The 22,136-nt window shown below is 48.4% G+C and overlaps 1 protein-coding gene across 1 annotated transcript in view; it reads right to left on the bottom strand.

Moving 5' to 3' along the window:
- Nucleotides 1-22,136, bottom strand: part of LOC132387797 (NACHT, LRR and PYD domains-containing protein 12-like) — a 61,194-nt gene that overhangs the window by 25,790 nt on the left and 13,268 nt on the right. The window contains exons 5-9 of the mRNA XM_059960175.1: nucleotides 18,528-20,269; nucleotides 18,010-18,092; nucleotides 17,780-17,866; nucleotides 17,454-17,597; nucleotides 17,129-17,299 (exon numbers count right to left, since the gene is read on the bottom strand). Of these exons, the coding sequence (XP_059816158.1) occupies nucleotides 17,129-17,299; nucleotides 17,454-17,597; nucleotides 17,780-17,866; nucleotides 18,010-18,092; nucleotides 18,528-20,269 (2,227 nt within the window). The remainder of the gene's footprint in view (nucleotides 1-17,128; nucleotides 17,300-17,453; nucleotides 17,598-17,779; nucleotides 17,867-18,009; nucleotides 18,093-18,527; nucleotides 20,270-22,136) is intronic.

Raw genomic sequence — 22,136 nt, 5'->3', positions numbered from 1 at the left:
AGGAATGGGGAGAGAGGATAGAGATAGAAAGGGAGAGAGTGAGCTTCGGAATAGACGGAAACAGAGAAAAAAGAAAAAATAATTCGCTCCCTGGAGAGCAGAGAGAACTTTGCTCTTTCAGCACCCCTGGCAATGCATTCCACAGACCCTCCAATCTGTGTTTAAAAAAAAACCTCTGGAATCCCCTGATAATTTCCTACAATCACCTTTAAATTATGGCCCCTCCTATTAGAATTTCCGCCGTGGGAGAAAGGCTCCGCCTGTCCACTCTATGTACACCTCTTTACCATCTTGTATACCTCTATTAAGGCGTCTCTCATCCTACTTTCATCCAAAGAGAAAAACACACAACTGCTCAGACTTTACCCATAACGTATCGTTTCTGATTCACGCAGCATCCAGGTAAATCAACACTGTGTCTTCGCTAAACTTTCCTAATTCATCGTACAAGGGATTGATCAAATGTGAGCACAATACTTCAAGTGTGCTCTAATCAAAACTTTATGCAACATGGGGACAAGGCAGGGACTGGGTATTGATAGTGAATGATCAGCCATGATCTCAGAATAACGGTGCAGACTCCAGGGGCCGAATGGTCTACTTCTGCACCTATTGTCTATTGTCTATTAACTCGCAAGCTCTGAATTCAGTCTCTGACCAATACAGACAAACACACCAACCTTTGACAAAATGGAAGAATGCTATCCATAGAGGGGTAGAGAGGTTTATGGGGTGGCAGAACAAGGAAGGTAACTACTTAATAAAATTATCAGCAATCGTCACTTCCCTAACACTGCCTCACATCCCTTCTCCCTCGGTAACGGCCATTTCGCCTCTCCTCTCTCGGTCCCCAGCATGGATTAGAGCAGAGCTCAGGTATAGGCCATGGCCGGGCTAAATTCCAACCTGTCCAGTGCTCTAACCAGGGCAACGCAAAGAGCAGGCTATTGAATTCTCTCTCCCATGAAACTTTTGTTTCACATAGACAGCAGTGATGGCTACTCAGGCAGTTCTCAGGTAGTGAAACAGACAGATGACATGCCGGCCTTCATCGGTCAGGGCCGGGAGTACACAAGGCAGAAGGAGAGAAGCTGGAAGGGTTATTCTCAGAGACAGAACAAGCCAATTCAAGACTATGTCTAAGATCTCAGAAAGGATGTGCTAATAATTGGAAAGTGTTCAAAGGTGTTTCTGGAAATGATTCCAGACCATTTGATAGGCAGGCGGCTTCTCATTGAAGCCTATCGAATGTTGAAAGGATGTGACAGACTGGGTGTGAAGAGGATGTTCCTTATAATGGGGTAGTCTGAGACCAGAGGGCAGAACATCAGAATAGAGTGACATCCTATCCGCCCCTCCAAATCTCCGTCGTGGTCTTGGACACACAGTCATTTTCTTAGACTGCTGACTTTGGTCGCCATGCATTAGGTTTAGGGGTGCGTCCTGAACGAGTCCCCAAATATTCTGACTGTGAGGGAGTCACTGAAGACACTTGACAGATTGGTGGATATGAAAGTGTTCATTCATCAACAAAAATATACATTTTCCTAGACAAACTCTAGGCAGAGACTCTCAAACTCAAATTACGTCAAGAGGTTTTAATCCTGGTGACAATGTTAACAACACGTAATTCAATGCAGTAACTCAAGCTGCAATGTCACAATTCAAGATGTTGCGTCTTACAAACATATTTATTCAAGTTCAGATTTACAGTGGAAGCACTTTGCAGTTGAGGAGACAGCTTTGAAGGTTCAGTCACATTTGGTGGTTCCAACTAATCCACACAGATGGTCAAAATGCTTCTGAGAACTGGTGAACGTAGACATGTTTACGACCCAGGACAAAGTTTGGTACACTTCACTCGAACAAGCTGAGGATGGTTTCCTGTATCGGGAGTAGGAGATGAGTTTACAGTGAGATGAGCTGTGATTACAATTGGTGGAGAATCAGAGTGGAGAGGCCGCTTTACTCTCAGTTTATCTGCTCAGCCGATGGACAGGAGTCGCATTGACACAAGGTGAGGTGGAGAGTTGGGTCTGATGGTGTTTGAAGCAATATCCCCTTTGCTGGAGGAATGACACTCCGAATTTACACACCCTTAGTCACATCACAATCTCCATTGTGTCAGATTCACAATTAATTCACTGAGGTAATCACAGTGTTGCAACCAGGGACTGCACTTGGCTGACGTAATGAGACTGTAAATAAATTATTAAAAATATTTATTTTAAAATCAGTTGAAAACTGTCCCCGTGGAGTCGCGAAATAACATTAAAACCCCAGGTACGTGCAGCCTCGACATTTCATTGCGAGAGATCTTCTGTAGCACACGGGGCCAGATCACTCGCCGGAGGAAATGCCTGCATTGTTGGATAGGTTCCAGCCTGTGTATAGAATATTGAACGTGTTCATTGTCGCTATTGGAGTTCCTGGTGAGCGAGCACATCTATTCGCGTTTGGCACTTCTGTCTGTAAACCTGTGTGAGCTGTTTGGGGTCGTTTTGCAAGCTTCCCCCTCGATACTTGTGGCAGTAATACCCGTCAGTGATATCGATCCTGACTCTCTAATATTCTGATTTATCAGATTTAATGACAAACGGAACTAAACCCCTGTCTCGTCTCTAACTCACGGGATCGACTCGAACGTTGTTCTTGCATTTGATGGAATTTTGTTCAGAGTGGTACCAATGCTGGGGACAGGCAGCTCTCCGGGAATGCGAGACTAGGAATATTATACATTGTGGTGACGACTGTTTATGAGTTATTGACCGGAGTGAATACTTGGTCCTTTAAGGACCATATTGTCCCAGTGTAGGGAGATGGGAATCCTCTGGGAAGGTGTGACTGGGAAGTTTCAATGGCACCCTGGCAATGTTGTCCCATTCTTGGGGACGAGCAGCACTCTGGGACTGTGTGACTGAGAGCGATTTCCCGAGATTGAATTTCAGACATTGTGTTTCTGTTCAGACTGAACCCTTGCTCCTGTTTTTCACTTCTCCCTGTGGAAAAAGTTTCGGTCCTGTCAGGTGCTGAGTTTCTATATGCGCGGACAGTCACTGGAAATCAGTGAAACCAGCCTCACCAGCGACTAGAATCGCGTTAACTACTGATCGTTGTTGATCATGGCGCTCGTGTTTAACCCCGGCAATTACCGACACATCGCTCATCGCAACACTGAAGAAGGTAGGTCAGAGAAACTGTGACCCATGTTTGGTGTTGGATGAGCAGCCGTTCACCGCATCTAGTCTCCTGACCTCTGACTGAATCCCGAACCTGCGTCCAATCCCGGAGAATGAGTTTAATAATACACGGTGTTTGTTCTCTTCTCTCTCCCTCCAGTGAATTTACTGGCGATTGTGATCCTGTCCCGGGGAAAGTGCGGCCTCTCTACCTGCACCACTCGCTACCTGGTGGCCATGGCAGCGGGGGATCTGCTGACCGTAGTCATAGAGGTCCTTGTGCGTCAAGTCTTGGAGTATTACTTTCCGTGGAGTATTCTGAGGATTACCCCAGCGTGCAAGGTTGTCGAGGTACTGAGACTGACAGCCACATACTGTTCTGTCTGGTTCACCGTCACATTCACTTTCGATCGGTTTGTCGTCATCTGCTGTCAGAAGCTGAAAACAAAATATTGCACCGGGAAAACTGCGGCTGTGGTTCTCACAACAACCGGCGTGCTGTCCTTTCTGAAAAACGTTCCCCGCTACTTCCTCTTTGAACCCAGAGAGATAGTCAACAACGTACGGTGGCTTTGTAAAGTCACGGCCAACAGTTCTACTGACCTCGGGTGGGTAGTGAACCGTTGGCTCGACATGATTTTCAATCCGTTCATCCCGTTCATTGTGATTCTGCTGCTGAACGCTCTGACGGTCAGGCACATTGTTGTGGCCAGTCGGGTCCGTAAGGGGCTGAGGGGTCAGAGCAATGGGGAGAACAGCAGGGACCCGGAGATGCAGAGCCGGAGGAGGTCTGTGGTTTTACTCTTCACCCTCTCCGGCAGCTTCATCCTCTTGTGGTTAACGTGGTTTATAAATTTCCTGTATTATGAGCTGAAAGGAATACGATTCAATTTCAATGATTCTGAATGGATCTTTCACAATGTAGGAGGCTTGCTGAAAAATTTCAGCTGCTGTACGAACACATTTATTTATGCTGTCACTCAGTCGAAATTCAGGGAGCAGGTGATCAGCGCTGTGAAATATGGTGATTCAGGTCATTACTCAGGCCGCGGAATGAGCGGAGTCTGGAGGCCGCAGCAGTGTCTCCAGTCCGGGACCCAGATCCTCACATTCACCGCCTGATCTCTCATGTGTTATTTCCGGGATGGTTGTCCCATGGACCGGCAGCTCCTGGACGTTAGGAGCAGCAGCGGTGTGGACCAGAAGCGGATGAATGAGCGTGCATCTTGATCGAGGGAGAGAGGAATGTAATTGGGATGGGGAGCCTTGAGACAGTGGTTGAGTGAGGTGGGGAAGCGAGTGCGGTGCTCGCGTGGGCTTGGGCTGACTGGGAAAACGAGTGAGATGGTGTGTGTGTGTGTGTGTTGTGTGTGTGTGTGTGTGTGTGTGTGTGTGTGTGTGTGTGTGTGTGTGTGTGTGTGTGTGTGTGTGTGTCGGGACGTAGTGCACCGTGTGGTTGCAGTGGTGGGTCTGGATTCTGGGATGAGTGCGCAGTCAACTCAGGCTCGTAGGAATTTGCGAGTAAAATATGTCCGTGACGTTTCGAACTGGTAATTTCATGCCTAACTGAACCAGTGCTGTTTGCCCACCCAAGGTCCACATCCCCACTTTTTCCTTATACTGTGGATTCCAATACCCTCCATCGCATCTGTCTCTACCATCGCCCCTGCAATTCTTTCCAGACTTCTACCACTATGAGTAAAAAACAAGACTTGCAACGCATATCTCCTGAATACATTATGGGTCAGGTTTAACATTATTGTGTTATATTGTTTTTTTTCCCGCATCATTCTCGGGAAGAGATACAAAATGACACTAAATTAATTCTAAATAAATAAGATGTGAGAAAACAAGTTTGCGTTTGACCCATCTCCCTTGGGACATGAATTGGCCCGAATAGACCCCCGTCGCTTTGCACATGCGCTGTAGGGTTATTCCCCCCCCCCCCGCCGTCGGTGTGTGTGACCAAACCTTCACTATCCTGCAAGCATACAAAACCATGCGGAGATACAAAATGCCTTTTAAGTTTGTAAAAGCATTTGGTCGTTGAGCAGGTCGCGTCTGGTCTCTTAAAGAGCATTAAGCGGGATATGTTTCCAGCGCCTGACGGTATTTACTGCACATCATTGAGAGGGAGGAGATGTGTAAAATGCGGATTTGACCAATGCATTTGGGTTCTTCCTACCCACAAGCAAGATTCTAGAAATCCAATAATAAATGTTAATGTTAATTTAGAAGCGGGGTGGGTACTCTTAAAGAACATCGACCAACCTCACGTCAAGGGTAGGTGAGTTACTCGGCAGGATTTTTAAGGAGTGTTTGTAGAGTTTTCGAACAGCACGCACACAAACTGGCCCCGGGAAATTATAGGCCTGTAAGTTTGACGTCAGGAGTAGGTAAATTGTTGGAAGGAGTACTAAGAGATTGGATCTACTAGTATTTATATAGGCAGGGACTTATTTGGGAGATTCAACACGGCTTTGTGCGTGGTAGGACATGTTTAACAGATCTATTAGAATTTTTCGAGGAGGTTACAAGGAAAGAGGATGAAGGGAGCAGTAGATGTTGTCTACATGCATTTCAGTAAGGCCTTTGACAAGGTCCCGCATGGGAGGTTAGTTAGGAAGGTATATGGTAAGTTAGGTAAATTTGATTAGACATCGGCTCAATGGGAGAAGTCAGAGAGTGGTAGTGGAGGATTGCTACTCTGAGTGGAGGCCTGTGACTAGTGATGTGCCACAGGGATCAGTGCAGGGACCACTGTTATTGTCATCTATATCAATGATCTGGATGATAATGTTGTAAATTGTATCAGCAAAGTTGCTGACGAAACAAAGATTGGAGGTGTATTGGACAATGAGGAAGGTTTTCCAAGCTTGCAGAGGGATTTGGACCGGTTGGAGAAATAGGCTGAAAAATGGCAGGTGGATCTTAATGCAGACAAGTGTGAGGTATTGCACTTTGGAAGGAAAAACCAAGGTAGAACATAGAAGGTAAATGGTAAGACACTGAGGAGACCAGTAGAACAGAGCGAGCTATGAATACAGATACAAAATTCCCTCAGTGACGTCACAGGTAGACAGAGTAGTAAAAAGAGCTCTTTGTACATTGGCCTTTATAAATCAAAGTACTGAGTATAAGAGTTGTAATGTAATGGTGAGGTTGTATAAGGAATTGGTGTGGCCGAATTTGGAGTATTGTGTGCAGTGTTGATCACCTAATTACAGGAAGGATATTAATAAGGTTGAAAGAGTGCAGAGAAGGTTTACAGGGATGTTGCCGGGACTTGAGAAACTGGGTTTCAGAGAAAGGCTGAATAGGTTAGGACTTTATTCCCTGGAGCGTAGAAGAATGAGGGGAGACTTGATAGAGGTGTATAAAATCATGATGAGCAAGCAGGCTATTTCCACTGAGGCTCGGGGAGAAATAAAACCAGAGGACATGGGTTAAGGGTGAAGGGGGAAAAGATTATAGTGATCATGGGGTGGCGGGGTGTCTACTTCACTTAGAGAATTGTGCGTGTGTGGAATGAACTGCAAGATGAAGTTGTAAATCCGGGCTCAATTTTAACATTTAAGAAAAACTTGGTTCATGGATTAAAGGCGAATGGAGGGATATGGTCCAGGTGCTGGTCAGTGGGACTAGGCAGAAAAATGGTTCTGCACAGCCTAGAAGATCCAAAAGGCCTGTTTCTGTGCTGTAATGTTCTATGGTTCTATTGTCCTTCTCCCGTCCAATTCAGAGCCGACCTGCTTTCCAGCTTCGTCTCTCGGCGTGCACCGAGTCATTAGTCCTCCACACCCCTTCTCATCCGTGCACCTACCGAGACAGGATTAAGAAAGGATTAGTGACAGAAAGGAAAAGCCGTTCGGAGAGAAATATCGACCCCACACCGCACAGAAAGGAAGAGCATCCAGATCGCCAACTCCCAAATCCCGCTCCCCTCGTAAACCAAAATGGAAAGGAATGGGCGAAAAACACGGAACACAGAAAACATTAGTGTGAGATCGCAAAAACTCCATAAACGCCATTATGTCCAACTCAAAACGCAGAAACACGGAAATATCTTCCTTCGACAATGAAAAGTGAGACACCACACGAAAAGGGGAGAGAAAGAGGGAGGCTGGGAGAAACAGAGTAATAGATAAGGAGCGAGGACAGAGATAGGAAGAGAGGCTGAGAGCTTCGGTGGAGCTCGGAACAGAGGAAAAAGAGAAGGAGAATCAACCGATCGGATACCGGGACAGCAGAGAGGACTCGGCGGATTAACGACACTAATCCGCTCAACAGTAACCATATCCTCCACATAAGGTAATGAGGGAGTGGTGAGTTGGTGGGCAGAGTGCCAACTGCATTCTAACCCTACCCTCAGACCTGCGATGTGGAGTCGGTTGGTTAGTGGGCATTTGGCGATGCCCTGGAAGACATCACGGTGATATTGAACCACCTGAGTCAGTGGGGAGTCTAGTCAATAGCCCGACGTGCTCCCTCCCCTCACAGGCGTCTTAAGGCCGACTGATTGTCGGTGTGGTGTGGTTAGGGTGTGCGAGCACGGCGCGATAGTGCTGGTTGAGGGTCCTGTTGCTGGGAGATCCGAGGAGTTGTAGGTATGATCTTGGTGGCTGAAGCAGAGCGAGGGGGAAGGGTTGGTGAGATTGCGTTGTCCACACATCCTCCGCCGTCTACGGAGGAGGGGAACCTGAGGTTCGTTCCTCCCGTAGTTTCCTTGACGTCCCAAGAGGGGCGGCTCTTCACAACGCTGAGAAAGCGGTTTAAGGTGGAGATAGTTTAGCGTCTGTCCGGTATCGAACTGTGGGTGCGAGTCGGGGAGAGGTTGTCAATACATCGCCCCTCCCCTCATCATCCATCCACCTGTACTCCAATCCCCATCTCCATTGCCCCTCCCTTCCCAATGACTCACTCGGACTGTGAACTCCTCTCTCCAGGAAAATGTTCCCTGCCTCCGTCTCCTCTCCTCCTGCTAGACACCTCAGCGTGTGAGTCGCTCCTTCCCTACCTAGCACGGCTCCCCTGTGTCCCATATCATTCCAGCAACCACTCCCTCACTGATACCACATCCTCCCCCCCATCTCCGCTCCCCTCTCTGAACACCTTAGCCTGCTCTTCAATCTGTTACCGACAGCGCTCTCCGTCTACCTCACGCTTCCCTCCCCTACAGCCTATCTCGCCTCCGTTACCCACTCCCTCCTCAATACCCCAGCAGAACTTCTCCCAGTCTCTTCCCGAATTCGTGACTCCCTCTCTGCCCATCCGCTCCTTCTCCTGCACCTCTAATCGTCTTCGTCACTCCTCCCTCCCCTACACGCCTCCGGGGATCTCTGGCCGCGCCCTTCACCTACAGCACTCCCCGCCTCCTTCAGTTCCTCCCCCGCCCGCACCTCTCACAAATTTGTGACGTCCCCTGGCTCAGAAATTACGTCGATCAGTCTACCTGGAGCCAATCAATTCAGACTGACGCAGGTTTACCGCAGTGAAGCAGGACAGTTTCGCGTCGAAGTTCCTCTCCACTGTCCGCTCCATTTATCCGGGCAGGAACAGCAACAGGGCAAAAGTCTGAGAGATCCTCCGATCTGAGTGGAGTTTTTGAATCGCCTGTACGATCTGGCATGTTTCTGGTGTGAACTGAAGTATCGACGGTACAGACGCTTGCGGGCCAATTCGACGCGGCCGGACCCGGACCCGAGAGCGGGGAATGAGCCGATGTGTGACGCTAGCCAGAGAGGACATGGAGGCGTTTCGTGAGTCGATGCGGCAGAACCGAGGCGAGCAGAGCCGAAATAGAGTGGAGGCGCCGGGGACCGGGCCTAGACCCGAGAGCGAGAAGAGAGCCGATATCGTGTCAACTGGCGGGGAAGAATTAGAAAGGAAATTGACAGGGCGAATCGCGGGGCCGTGGACAGGCTGGAGAGCTGGAGGGTGTCGGAGATCGTGGAACGGCCCGAGGTTTGAACGCTCGGGGAACGCCGAGCGCGATGGAAGTGGTCCGGATTTTCCGGAGAGTGGAGAGGGAGGGGCCGGTTCAGCTCGCTACTCCGCGGGGTTAAGCTGTCTCCGCTCTGAAGTCAGGCTTCAAACGCCACTGGAGAAGGACAATGATGAAGCGTACCAGCAACTCCAATCGCCAGACCGTGACTCCTCTTTCCCTATCTGCCCCATCAGTCTTCCAGCCTACAACTCTCCCCTACCCAGAACCTCCTCCCTCCACAACTCTCTCCTCTGCTCTCCACCCGCCGATCTTCCTTCTCTCTCCACCTCTCCCCACCTCTCGCACTGTCTCTACAACTTCTCTGCACCGGTCTTTCTCAAAACCTTTCCCCCTCCACCCATGCACTCTCCCTATTCTCCATCTGCTGCCGATCTTCGTCTCTCTCTATCGTCCTGTTTCTCTTGTTTTGCTCCCCCCTTACTCTCCCATCTTTCTTCCTATCTTCCTCTCTCTCTCTCTCTCTCTCTCTCTCTCTCTCTCTCTCTCTCTCTCTCTCTCTCTCTCTCTCTCTCTCTCTCTCTCCTCTCTCTCTCTCTCTCTCTCTCTCTCTCTCTCTCTCTCTCTCTCTCTCTCTCTCTCTCTCTCTCTCCTCGGATCGTTGGGATATTATCTTGGGAAGATTTTGGGAAGGTACGACCTGCACAGTAAGGACACTTTGCACCTGGACGAAAAACGGCGGCTGCTCGAGAGGGTTTGAACTAATTTGTCCGAGAGAATGGAACTGGGAAGATCGGGCTGAGGACATATTTGGTTTAAAAACAGACGCCGTGCGTCGTGATCGTGTTAGCAAGAAGATTTCAAAATGTAGGCAGTTTGTGACAAACAGTTTGGTGTGTTCTGAAGAGAGAGAACTTGTAGTTTACCTGCGAGAAAGTATTTCAGAGCAGCTCGCGTTTGACCCACAGGGGGCTCGGTTGATCTGGATGGGTGCGCGTACTGAACCGGATTTGATTAGGGAGCTTACGGTGGAGGAATCCTTCGGAGACAGTGATCAAAATACTATAGATGGGCAACAAATGCTGGCTTAGCTGGCGACGCTGACATTTCGTAAATGAATTTTAAAAATAATACCACAGAATGCACCCTGCAATTTGAGAGGGAGATGGGAAAGTCAGATCTCTCAGTATTACAGTGGAGTAAAGGGAATCACACGGGCATGAGAGAGGAGTAGGGCAAAGCTGATTGGAAGGGGACATTCGCAGGAACCAAATGTCTGGAGTTTCTGGGAGCAATTACGAAAATCCACACATCCCGAATAAGAAGAAGGATTGCTGACGAAACCAAGGCTGTCAGGGAAGTCAAAGCCAACATTAAATCAAATGAGAGGTCATATAACAGAACAAAAAATGGTGAGAACTTAGAGGATTGTAAAACTTTAAGAAAATAATCAACAGAACGTGACTAAAATGGCATAAGAGGAAATATGAAATTGGAAGGAAAGCTAGCAACTATATCAAAGATTTTCCGGATATATGTATTGCCGTAGTTATGATTTCCACTGCGAGCCCTGTAGAATTCATTTTGTAGCTTTCTGTAGAGCGGTGTGCTCTATTGGTAGTGCGTAAGTTTCAGTTCCAGATAAGGGTCGGTGATGATCAACTATTGTGTCATCCATTCAGGATGGTGGAATGGGAGATGGTTCTAGAGAAAGCTGGGCCGAGAGCAATTTGTGAGGGGCACTGCTGGGTTTCGGGGTCTTTTGGCGGGAGCTGGGGAGAGGGGAAGATCAGGCGAGACGGCCATAGGGTTCGATCCGGCGGCAAGGCGCGATCCGACAGAGGCCAAGATGGGAAGCTTTACTGGTGATGGCGATGTGACTCGGCAGCATGAGTAAAGGACACACCAGGCTTTTGGAAGATATGAACTCCTACGCTGTGTGCATTTAGCCAGGTTTAATTGTTAATGGGCCCTTTGAATTTTCTTCTTTTCCTCTTAATAACTGTTCGCTAAAGCTGGAATTAGTAAAAATACTCACGTTATCATTGCAAGCTTTGTATAATCTGCTATTCCTTGCCGTTGCACAACCGCACATGGGTAATATTTACACCCCATCGCTCAGCTGGGGATTCCGTTATTGGAAACCTCACGGATTTCTGGTTTTCTGGGACCGAAATCACACCGTCCCTCGACCTACATTGTTTGAGAAAGGTGACAGTCCGGTGGCTGCCAGCAGAGCCGACTGACGGCGAAGTTTCTATTGAAGTGGCAGAGAAGCGAGAATAGATGTGAGATGATTACACTGGACGGGTTGTAATGGGGAACCGCTCCCATTCCTGCCACTGACCACCCCGGCTCCGATTGACGCCGCCACCTCTTCTTTCTGACTCCGACTCTCGTCCAACAAACCCCACTGTCTCAGCGATACTCCTCCCACCGATGTTCCTCCGGTTGGCCTTCAGTGGTGAGCGGAAAGCTAGGCGAGGTAGACCTGAGCCCACCACAGTTCACCCTCCATATCACCGGCTTCGAGGAGGGGACACAGCGAAGCGAATTTCATTTTACCGATCACACTAAACTAGCAAGTTGATTCAACGGTGGATATAGATAGTCTGCACAGTGATATGAACAGGTTCGGAGACATGGCAAAGGTAATTCGGATCTATTACAACTTTGGGAATGCGAGATTCTCCACTTTGGTGGGGAAACACAATTGATTATTAAAACAGTGCAGGGTTGCAGTGAGATTTTGCGCGGAGGGACTTGTGAGTGTTTCTGCATGAGTCGCACAAGGTGCAACTGTTCATGAGAAGGCAAATGGAAGTTCGGCCTCCGTGGCTGGAGGGGTTGAATTTCAAAGGAGGGGGATTATGCTGCATACTTTCAGGGTAGTGCCGACGCAGCAGCCGGAGTACCGTATGCAGTTGTGTTCTCCCTACTTGAGGAAAGATTGTATACAGGACGGGTCCTTCGGCCCACCATGTGCAGACCATTTCTCAACCCAGTTTCCATCCTATCAACGTTGCGCTGAAACTTTTGACATCCCTCCAGACTATCCACAACACGCCCAGTGTTTGTGTCATCCGCTTCCTCATCCAGATCATGTATAAAATCACTTGGAGAAGGGGTCCCACAACAGATCCCTGAGGCACTCCACTGCTGACCATTTTCAAGATGAACCGTCTACAACCTTCTGTGTCTTTGTCTTCTGTGGGCAAGGCATTTCTGGATCCAGAAAGCAAGGTCTCCTTGGATCCCATGCCACCGAATTTCTCAATAAGCCTTACATGGTGTACTTTATCAAATGTCTTGCGGAAATACATGTACACTACATCCAGTGTTCTACGTTCATCAAAGCCCTTAGTCATATCCTCAAAAAAATTCATTCAGGCTCGCAAGGCACGACCTGCCTTTGACAAAGCCATGCTGACAATTCCTAAACATATTATGCCTCTCCAACTGTTCATTAATCCTGCCTATCAGGATCTTCTCCATCAGCTTGCCAACCACTGACCTACGAATCTACAGGCCTATAATTTCCTGGGCTACCCTTAATCCCTTTCGTGAATAATGGAACAACATCCGCAACTCTACAAACCTCTGGAACCTCTCCCATCTCCATTGATGAGAGATATTCCAGAGGATTTTAGAGTTGCCATTGTTGATGCAAAGGTCCTTACCAGAGGCACAAGCAATCTTTTCCCTCGATCCCATATTAGTCTGGGATACCTCTCGTCCGGACCCACAAACATCCAACTTTATGCTTTCTAAAACTGCAAAACATCCTCTTTCTTAATGTGAATATGCTCAAGCTTTTCAATCCGCTGTAAGTTATCCCTACATTCGCCAAGATCCTTTACCAGTACCTCAGCTATATTCTTCCGTTCCATACACAGTCGTCTGCACTGTCACATTGGAATGGTCCTATGCTCTCACGTCGGATCCTCTTGATCTTCACATACGTGTGGAATTCCTTGGGGGCTTTCTTTAATTCTGCTCGCCACGGCCTTCTCATGGCCCCTTCCCTGAGAACATCTGCTCGCAATGTATGCTTCCAGGTTCTTCCCTTGTATCTCCCCTTACTCCAATTAAACGCTTTCTCTACTTGTCTGTTTCTATCCTTCTCCAATGCAATGTTAACAAAGATAGAATTGTGATCACTATCTCCAAAATGAACGGAAAGAGATCTCATTGAGAGAGCAAATGGTGGGAGTGAATGGAAAGGGGGGAGTCCATTGGGAGAGTGGAGGATGGGATGGATTGGGAAGGGAAGGAGTCCATTGGGGGAGCGGACGTTGTGATTGGATCTGAAAGGGGTGGGGTCTATTAGAAGTGCGGACGATGTGAGTGAATGGGAGGGGCGTGTTCTATTGGGAGTGAGGACGGCGGGAGTGAATAGGAAGGGGTGAGGTCTATTGGGAGAGCGGACGGTGGGTTGAATGGGAAGGGGTGGGGTCGATTGGGAGTGAGGACGGCGGGAGTGAATAGGAAGGGGTGAGGTCTATTGGGAGAGCGGACGGTGGGTTGAATGGGAAGGGGTCTATTGGGAGTGCGGACGGTGGAAGTGGATGGGAAGGGGTGGGTTCTATTGGGAGTGCGGACGGCGGGAGTGAATGGGAAGGGGCGTAGTCCATTTGGAATGCGGACGATGGGAGTGAATGGGAAGGGAAGTTGTCCCAGTGGGCGTGGGGACGGTGGCAGTGAATGGGAATGTTTGAGGTCTATTGGGATTACGGACGGTGGGGGTGAATGAGAAGGGGTGGGTTCTATTGTGTGCGCGGACGGTGCGAGTGAATGGGAAGGGGTGGGGTCCACGGGGGATGGGTGGTGGATGGGCGTGAACGAGAACGGGTGCGATCCCATTGGGAGTTCCAGTTCAGACAATGGGAGTTAATCGGACGGGGTGGGTACAATTGGTATTTCGGACGGTGAGAATAAATGAGAAGGGTGGAGTTTGGATTTCGGATTGTGGGAGAGAGTGGGAACGGATGGAGACCAACAGGATTGCGCCTAGTGGAAATGAAAGAGAAGTGCTGGAGTCCATTGATATTTCGGATGGGTGGAGTGATTGGGAAGGGGTGTAACCCCATTAGGAGGCAGACGGTGGGAGCGAATAGGAATAGATGTTGTCCCTTTGGGAGTGGGGACAGTAGGAGTGAATAGGAAGGGGTAGGGTCACATTAGGATTGCGGCCAGTGTAAGTAAATGGGAAGCGGTGGTGCCCTATTGGGGGTTCGGAGAGTGGCAGTGAAGAGTAAGGGTTGCATTCAATTTGGCGTTCAGATGATGGCATTACGTAGAAAGTTTTGGCTCCCATTGGGGTTGTGGACGATAAGAGTGAATGGAATCCATTGGGAGTTCAGATGGCTGGTGTGAATGGTGAGTTCCCATTGGGAGTCTGCTCGATGGGAGTGAATTGGAAGGCGTGGAATGCCGCTGTAATTGCCAATGTGGAAATAAATGGGAAAGAGTGGAATTTGGTTGGGACTGCGGACTCTGTGAGTGGAGGAGAAGGAATGGCGTCCATTTAGGTGTGCGGGCAGAGCGAGAGCGCGGGAAGTCCTGGGACACCGTTATCGCAGAATTATCCTCTTCTTCAATTTCATCCCTGCTTCTTCTCGGATCTCGAAGACAAATGAAATTGTTAACCGCTATGACTCTCAAATTTGCCTGTACGCCCCTGCCCGTCTCAGAGTCCTCATTCCTAAGTTACCATTTCCGGGTCTACCCAACCCTGCGTTAATCCCCTTCTAAGTGTCCCCTCCGTCTCCTGTGACCCTCTGCCTCTCTGCTACATCTGCCCTTCCTGTCTGCGCAGCAACTTCGCCCCTTTACCTCTCTTCCTGTCTGTGACCTTCTCCACAAAGATTCACCTTGTTTGTGTGTGAGGTGGGTAGGTGGTCGTGGGCGTTCTTAATGCTGCATGGATCAGAGTATCTCCTGCGATCAATTTCAAATTAACACAGCTAATATATCTCACACAATCTTATTTTCTCCATGTCTGGGCCCGGGAGTGCGAGATTCCACAGCATTTATCTGTGTGTCCCCAGGAATGTGTGATAGGACAGTGTGAAGGAAGCTTCATTCTGTGTCTGACCCTGTGAGTGTGTGATGGGACTGTGTCGACTGTGATTCATTTGCCTGATCCAGGGATTCTGTGATTGTATGCTGTGGAGGGAGCTTCACTCTGTATCTGACAACGGGACCGTGTAATGAGACCGTGTGGAGGAAGCATCACTCTGTGTCTGACCCCAGGACTGTGTTATGCGACGGTGTTGAAGGAAGTACACTCTGCGTCCGAACCTGTGAGTGTGTGATGGCACGGTGTGCAGGGAACTTCACTCTGAGTCTGATTCGGGGAGTGTGAGGTAAGGTGTTGCGGTGGCAGATTCACTCTGCGCCTGAGACGAGGTGTGTGTGGTGTGACGGTGTGGAGAGAGCTTCACTCTGTGTCTGACACAGGAATATGAGCTTCCAACTTCTTTTGTCGTTTTTGTCTGTGAGAACAACGCGGTGCGCAGGAAGGTGGCGGTCAGGAGAGTGCGAGTATCTGGTGTATGAGGAAGCGGTGTGTCAGCCTGCATGGGGATGGGGAATGAAGAGATCCTAGGGCAATACACCATCAAACCGACATCCCTCCGCCTGGAGCAGAGACGCTGCTGTACCAGTGTGAGGAGCTCAGACCCAGGGGCGTGTGGGGGCGGTAATCCCAGCTCACTGTTTCTCCTCTAATGAGATTCGGCCGACACGCAGACAGGAATATACAGCGGTTTATTGATATCATCATGACAAATGCATATTCCATAATGGGCGAGCTGCCCACATGTGGAATAAATAAGCTGGTCTCGATTCACTCACAGTCACACACAATTACCTGACCGGCAACAACGAGTGACAGGTTGAATCATCAGTCCCGTTTCTCACCGTCACTCTGCATCAGGGAACCGATGATTAAAAAAAATCATACTTCAGGGTCGTGTCCCGGATCGCTGCAGATCCAGGGTCACTGCCGAGGGATTTGACTATTTAACATTATTATATCGGCCAGACTGCCATATGCACCGTCCTCAGCAATGGGAGTAAAAGGATTCCTTCCCGAGATAATCCCCGTCCGGGACACCGGTGTCCCAGACAAAGCCCCGGATCCAGGGCTTTTCCTGTATGTGTAATTCCTCAGGGTCTTACGTGCGGGAGTCTCGAAGCCACACATTCGGCGGAATCTGCGTCGCTGGACAGGAGGCGGAAATACGTCTCTGCGGGAACGCCTCCGATGTCACAGAGCGCGAGACTGAAGCCAGTTCTGTTAAAACCACTGGGAATGACATTCGGCGTGCGGCTACTCAAGGTAAGGGCGATAGTTAAAGGGGAGGAGTAGTTACAGGAGAGGACAGGGAGTCCGCCAAAATCTCCCCATCCCGCGCGCGGGGAGGTTCACACGGTCACTCTCAGTCCGAGTCTGGGTTCCTGCAGAGATCTCAGTTCCTTCTCCCCGGTCTCATTGAACCGATTCCCCCACAGCCTGAAACAGATGGAAGAATAAAGATGAAATAAACAGATTACACGACAGTATCAATAACAGGGGACTGGGGTTAATGTTTCAACAACACTCACAGACAAATATCACCAGAAAACCCGCGGAACCGCTGATATTTTATCGCATTGAACATTAATACAAACACTCACTGGATCCACTTCAGACTCGGGAGGGTCAGTATGAGGCGGCGGAGAGCGGGGACAGATCGGTCTGTCAGAGAGTTTGATCTCAAATCCAGCTCCGTCAGTGATGGTTTTATACGGAGAGCAGAGACGAGATCCTCGGCACCAAAATCTGTGAGACCGACATCCCTCAGTCTAGATATGAGAGAGAGTGAGGGTGAAGGACACAGAGGGACAGGAGACGGTACAAGTCCTCACTGTTTATCAGTAACACAATTATTGATCACATTAATGTTCATTGTCAGACACCCAGTGACTGTAAACACAATTTGCTCTTTCTGGTACTTACTCCAGTTTCTGTATTTTACACTCCGGGTTCTTCAGAGCCGCAGACACCAGTTTCACTCCTGAATCTCCCAGTTCATTACTACTCAGGCTCAGCTCTATCAGTGATGGGTTTGTACTGAGAGCGGAGGCGAGATCCTCGACACCAGAATCTGTGAGGCCGACTTTGTCTATCCTGGAGATGGGAGAGAGTGAGGATAAAGTCACAGCGAGACAGGAGGCGGTACAAATCCCCTGAGTTCATCAGTAATACAATTACTGATCACATTAATGATCAGTGTCAGACACTCAGTGACTATAAACACAATCTCCCACAGTCTGGTACTTACTCCAGTTTCTGTATTTTACACTCCGGGTTCCTCAGAGCCGCAGAGACCAGTTTCACTCCTGAATCTCCCAGTTCATTATAACTCAGGTCCAGCTCTGTCAGTGATGGGTTTGTACTGAGAGCGGAGGCGAGATCCGCGGCACCAGCATCTGTGAGACCGACACGGATCAGCCTGGAGATGAGAGACAGTGAGGGTGAAGGACACAGAGAGACAGGAGACGGTACAAATCCCCAGTGTTTATCAGTAACACAATTACTGATCACATTAATGTTCACTGTCAGCCACCCAGTGACAGTGAACACCATCTCCCACAGTCTGATACTTACTCCAGTTTCTGTACTTTACACTCCGGATTCCTCAGTGCCGCAGAAACCGGTTTCATTCCTGAATCTCCCAGTTCATCCCAGCAAATTCTAAACACGAACATACAAATTGAAGAACAAAGTGATTCAAACCGTGGGTCTGAGGGAATTTCTCTCACTTGGATATTTCAGGAAACATTAAAACCTTCAGTAAACCACTGATCGGAGTTCCCATCACTGTCAATGTCCCTCACTGACTAGCCCCAGGGTATTCACCGAATGTCAGTAATTTAGTGTCGGTGTGACCGTGTAACCTCCACATATTCGGTCTCATTCCCTGGGTCGGAAGTGGAAAGTGTTAGGAAGGGGAAAAGTAAAGAGAGATCCCACAGGTGGAAGGGGGATGGGGAAGAGAGATGCTACAGGAGGAAGGGATATGGGGAACAGGGATCCACAAGGCAGTAGCACGATGAAAACAAAAACCCATGAAGGGAAGTGTCATAGGGCAAACACAAGGAAATCTGCAGATGCTGGAAATACAAACAACAACAACACACAATGCTGGTGGAACACAGCAGGCCAGGCAGCATCTATAGTGAGAAGCGCTGTCGACGTTTCGGACCGAGCCCCTTGGTCAGGACTAACCAAAAGGAAAGATAGTAAGAGATAGTAAGGGTTATAGGGATTTATTACAGTTTTACTCAAATCCATTTACTTTGCAAAAACGCAATGGAACAGTTTCGCAGTTCAAAATGGAGATAAATTAAGTTACCTGGCACCTGTGCAGCCCAGGTCCCAGCCGCTGCATTCCGACACACTGAATATTACAGACAGCCAGTTTGAGGTGTTTTATTGTATCACAGAGTCCGATGACATGAGACAGGTCCGCACAGTCAATCGGGGTCAGTGTCATTCCACTGAATGAAAGTGTTTCCACAGATCCCAGTGCGGCCTGAGCCAGTCCACTATTCTGAGACTCAAACAGGTAGTGCAATGTGTTCAGAAAGCTCCTTTTACCAGCATCACTCCATGTGTTTCCAATCTGACGTTTAACCTCCTCCTTCACCCAGTCAATCACCCGGCAGGTTGTTTGATGAGGAAATGGGCCCAGAAACTCCTCCAGGCCCCGAGCTGTCATTGAGGAGGAGAGACCAGCAACAAAACGGAGAAATACCTCAAATCGCTCATCTGTCGTGCTGTGGACTTCAGTGAGGAATTTCAGGATATCCCCGGGATGTGGATTCAGGAATTGTGCGACTGCAGCTACAAACTCTTGGATGGTGAGGTGTGGGAATGTGTACACCACGCTGCGGGCAGATGCAAATCTCTCCAAATGCTCCATCAGGAACCCGGACAGGAACTGAGAAGGTTTCAGATTGAACTTGATCAAATCTCCATCTGTAAACACAATCTTCTTCTCGGACACTCCTCTGAAGGCCATCTGACCAACCCTGAGTAACACATCACGGGGGTTCTCAATCTCACGGCCGTGGTTTTTCAGGATGTTGTAAATATAGTAGGAGTACAGTTGAGTGATGGTTTTGGGAACTCGCTGCGGGTTCCTGACTTTTTGTGTGAAGAAGGGGCCCAATGCCAGGGCGAGGATCCAGCAGTAGGAGGGGTTGTAGCTCATGGTGTACATGATCTCGTTCTCCTGCACGTGTTTGAAAACAGCTGCTGCCACCGTCTGATCTTCAAAATGTCTGATGAAATATTCCTTCTGTTCCTCACCAACAAATCCCAGGATTTCAGCCCAGACAGCGATCTTTGCCTTTTCCAATAAATGTAACGCAGTGGGGCGGGTGGTCACTAGCACTGAACACCCTGGGAGCAGATTGCCTTGGATTAAACTGTGCACAATTTCCGACAACTTGCACTTGAATTCAGGATCTGTGTACTGTGATTTTGTGTCTCTACGACAATCAACAAAATTGATTTCGTCCTTGAATTCATCCAAACCATCAAATATAAACAGCAGCCCCTCTGTCTGTTTCCAGATCTCTCCCAAGATATTCCCAAAGTAGGGATACTGATGCAGAATCAGTTCTTTCAGGCTTATTCTGCAGTTAATGGAGTTTAAATCCCGGAACTTGAAACTGAAGACAAACTGGAATTGTTGGTATATTTTCCCCGTGGCCCAGTCATAAACAATCTTGTGAATCATTGTTGTTTTCCCGATTCCCGGGACTCCAGCTACTGCAGCGGACATCCCGGATTGGCTTCTAAAGAAAGATCTTTTCAATTTTTGATGAAAACTCCTCTGGAATAACTGATCAGCCCGGATTTTTTCTAGCTCTGTGCGGAGATGTTTCTCTCTCCACTCCTCGTGGTCTCTGCCTCTTGCCAGCAGCTCATGTTCCACCAGTCTCTGATCTCGAACAGTAGAAATGACCGTGAGCTCAGCGTATCGATCAACCAGCTGGAAAACCTTCACCTTCTCCCTCATCAGGATCGTGTTCACTCTCAGTGTTTCAGTTTGTGCCCGTAGAGTCTCCTTGTGTTTCTGTTGAACAACTTATGGCGGACAGAAAAAGATTGTCAAAGCCTGATCTGATGAACATGGAGTACATAACATATTTTCTTTAAAAAAACTTGTTAAAGACATAGTTTGGGTGAAATCGGGAGATCAGAGATGAGAATGTCTGAAAATGAACCATGGCCCAGGCACATTTCAGCTCTGATTCAGATCCACTGTTAAAGTCTCCACTCTCCCATCTGTTGGTAGTTAGCAGATTCCCCGGTGTTCCAGCGAGCACCAAGTGCACACGTGATTCTGGAGAGGAGAGTGTTGTGTGGAGCGGGTGGTTTCACTGCTTTCACTGCTGAGCTTCTGCTGAACTGTGCAGCCCCGCAGAGGGTAACAGTGGGGGAGGGGGCATTTACTTGCTCTACTGACTTTTACTTCTCTCACAATGGACCCCATGTTCTTGACACTCCTTTAGGATTAAGCTGTCAGTACTGAGCCACAGAAAAGGAACATAATTTCTGTTTCCTTTTCCAGGCTGAGCCAGTCACGGTGTAACACACCCCGCACTGGTCTACAGTCTCTTATTCTCTGAGGAGCTGGTACATGAACCCAGGCAAATCCCCGATGATGTGCAGAAGAGCAGGAAGCTGAAGAGGATGGCAGTGGTAATAGGGGAACTCTGAAGTCAGGAGGGCAGGCAGGCGATTCTGTGGACACCGATGGCACTTTGCCTCTCAGGTGCCATTGTCTGAAATGTTTCCGGACGCATCCACAATATCCTGAGAAGAGATTTTGAGCAGCCAGAAGTCGTGGCCAACTTGGTACCAACGATATAGGAAGAGAAAAGAGAGGAGGTCTGGAAGACTGAACACGGGGAGTTAGGAAAAAAGCTGAGAATCAGGACCTTTAAAGTAATGATCTCAGGATTGCTCACTGTGCCGCCCGATAGTGGCAATAGGATTATAATGAGGTGGCAGAGAATTGTGTGGCTGAAGATTCGGAGCAGGGGGCAGTGATTCCGATTTCTGGATAATTGGGTCCACTTCCGGGGTAGGTAGGACCTGTACAAAAGTGGTGGGTTGCACATAAATCCGATGGTGACCAATATTCTTACAAGCAAATTTACTGGAGCTGTTGGGAATGTTTTAACCTAAAGTTGCAGGGTGACTGGAACAAGGACAATAGAGCTGTGCATGAACCAGAAGGGTTACAAGTAGATGATGGGTGTAACATGAATGTAATGAAGGACAATCCAATGATTGGGTTCAAATACAGACAGAACAAATGTTAAATTGTACCACATGAACAAAATTCAAAAGGGCGGAGATGCAGGACTAAACGCATTGTATATAAATAGGCACAGTATTCGGAATAAGGTGGACAAACACGGCGCAATTAGAGCTTGGTCGGTATGATGTTGTGGGCATCACTGAGTCATGGCTGAGAGAAGATCATAGTTGAAAGCTTAACGATAAGGGATGTACGTCTTGTCGAAAGGACAGACAGGAAGGCATAGGCGGTGGTGGTGCGGCTGTGCTGGTTCGAGATGGAATCACATCTTTAGAAAGAGATGACATCGGGTCAGAGAATGATGAATATTTGTGGGTGGGTTAGTGAAAAAGCTTATATTAGCCTGAAAATAGCAGGAAAGGATTGCAAAGGGAGATAGAAAAGGCATGTAATAAAGGTAATGTTTAATTTGTAATGGGGGACTTCAACATGCACGGGGAATAAGAAAATCAAGCAACAGGAGTCGGATCGGAAGAGAGGGTAGAGTGGGAAAAGGGGGCTTTTCTGGTTGGCTGCCAGTGACTGGTGGTGTTTCGTAGGGATTAGTATAGGGAAGGCTGACTTTTAGATTGTTTGTCAATGATTTAGATGACGGAATGAATGTATTTGTGGCAAAGATTTTGG

Source organism: Hypanus sabinus, unplaced genomic scaffold (genome assembly GCF_030144855.1).
Source record: "Hypanus sabinus isolate sHypSab1 unplaced genomic scaffold, sHypSab1.hap1 scaffold_221, whole genome shotgun sequence".
In the NCBI taxonomy this organism is placed as follows: Eukaryota; Metazoa; Chordata; class Chondrichthyes; order Myliobatiformes; family Dasyatidae; genus Hypanus; species Hypanus sabinus.
The sequence above is the reverse complement of the archived record's forward strand: the minus strand, read 5'-3'. Positions and strand labels throughout refer to the sequence as shown.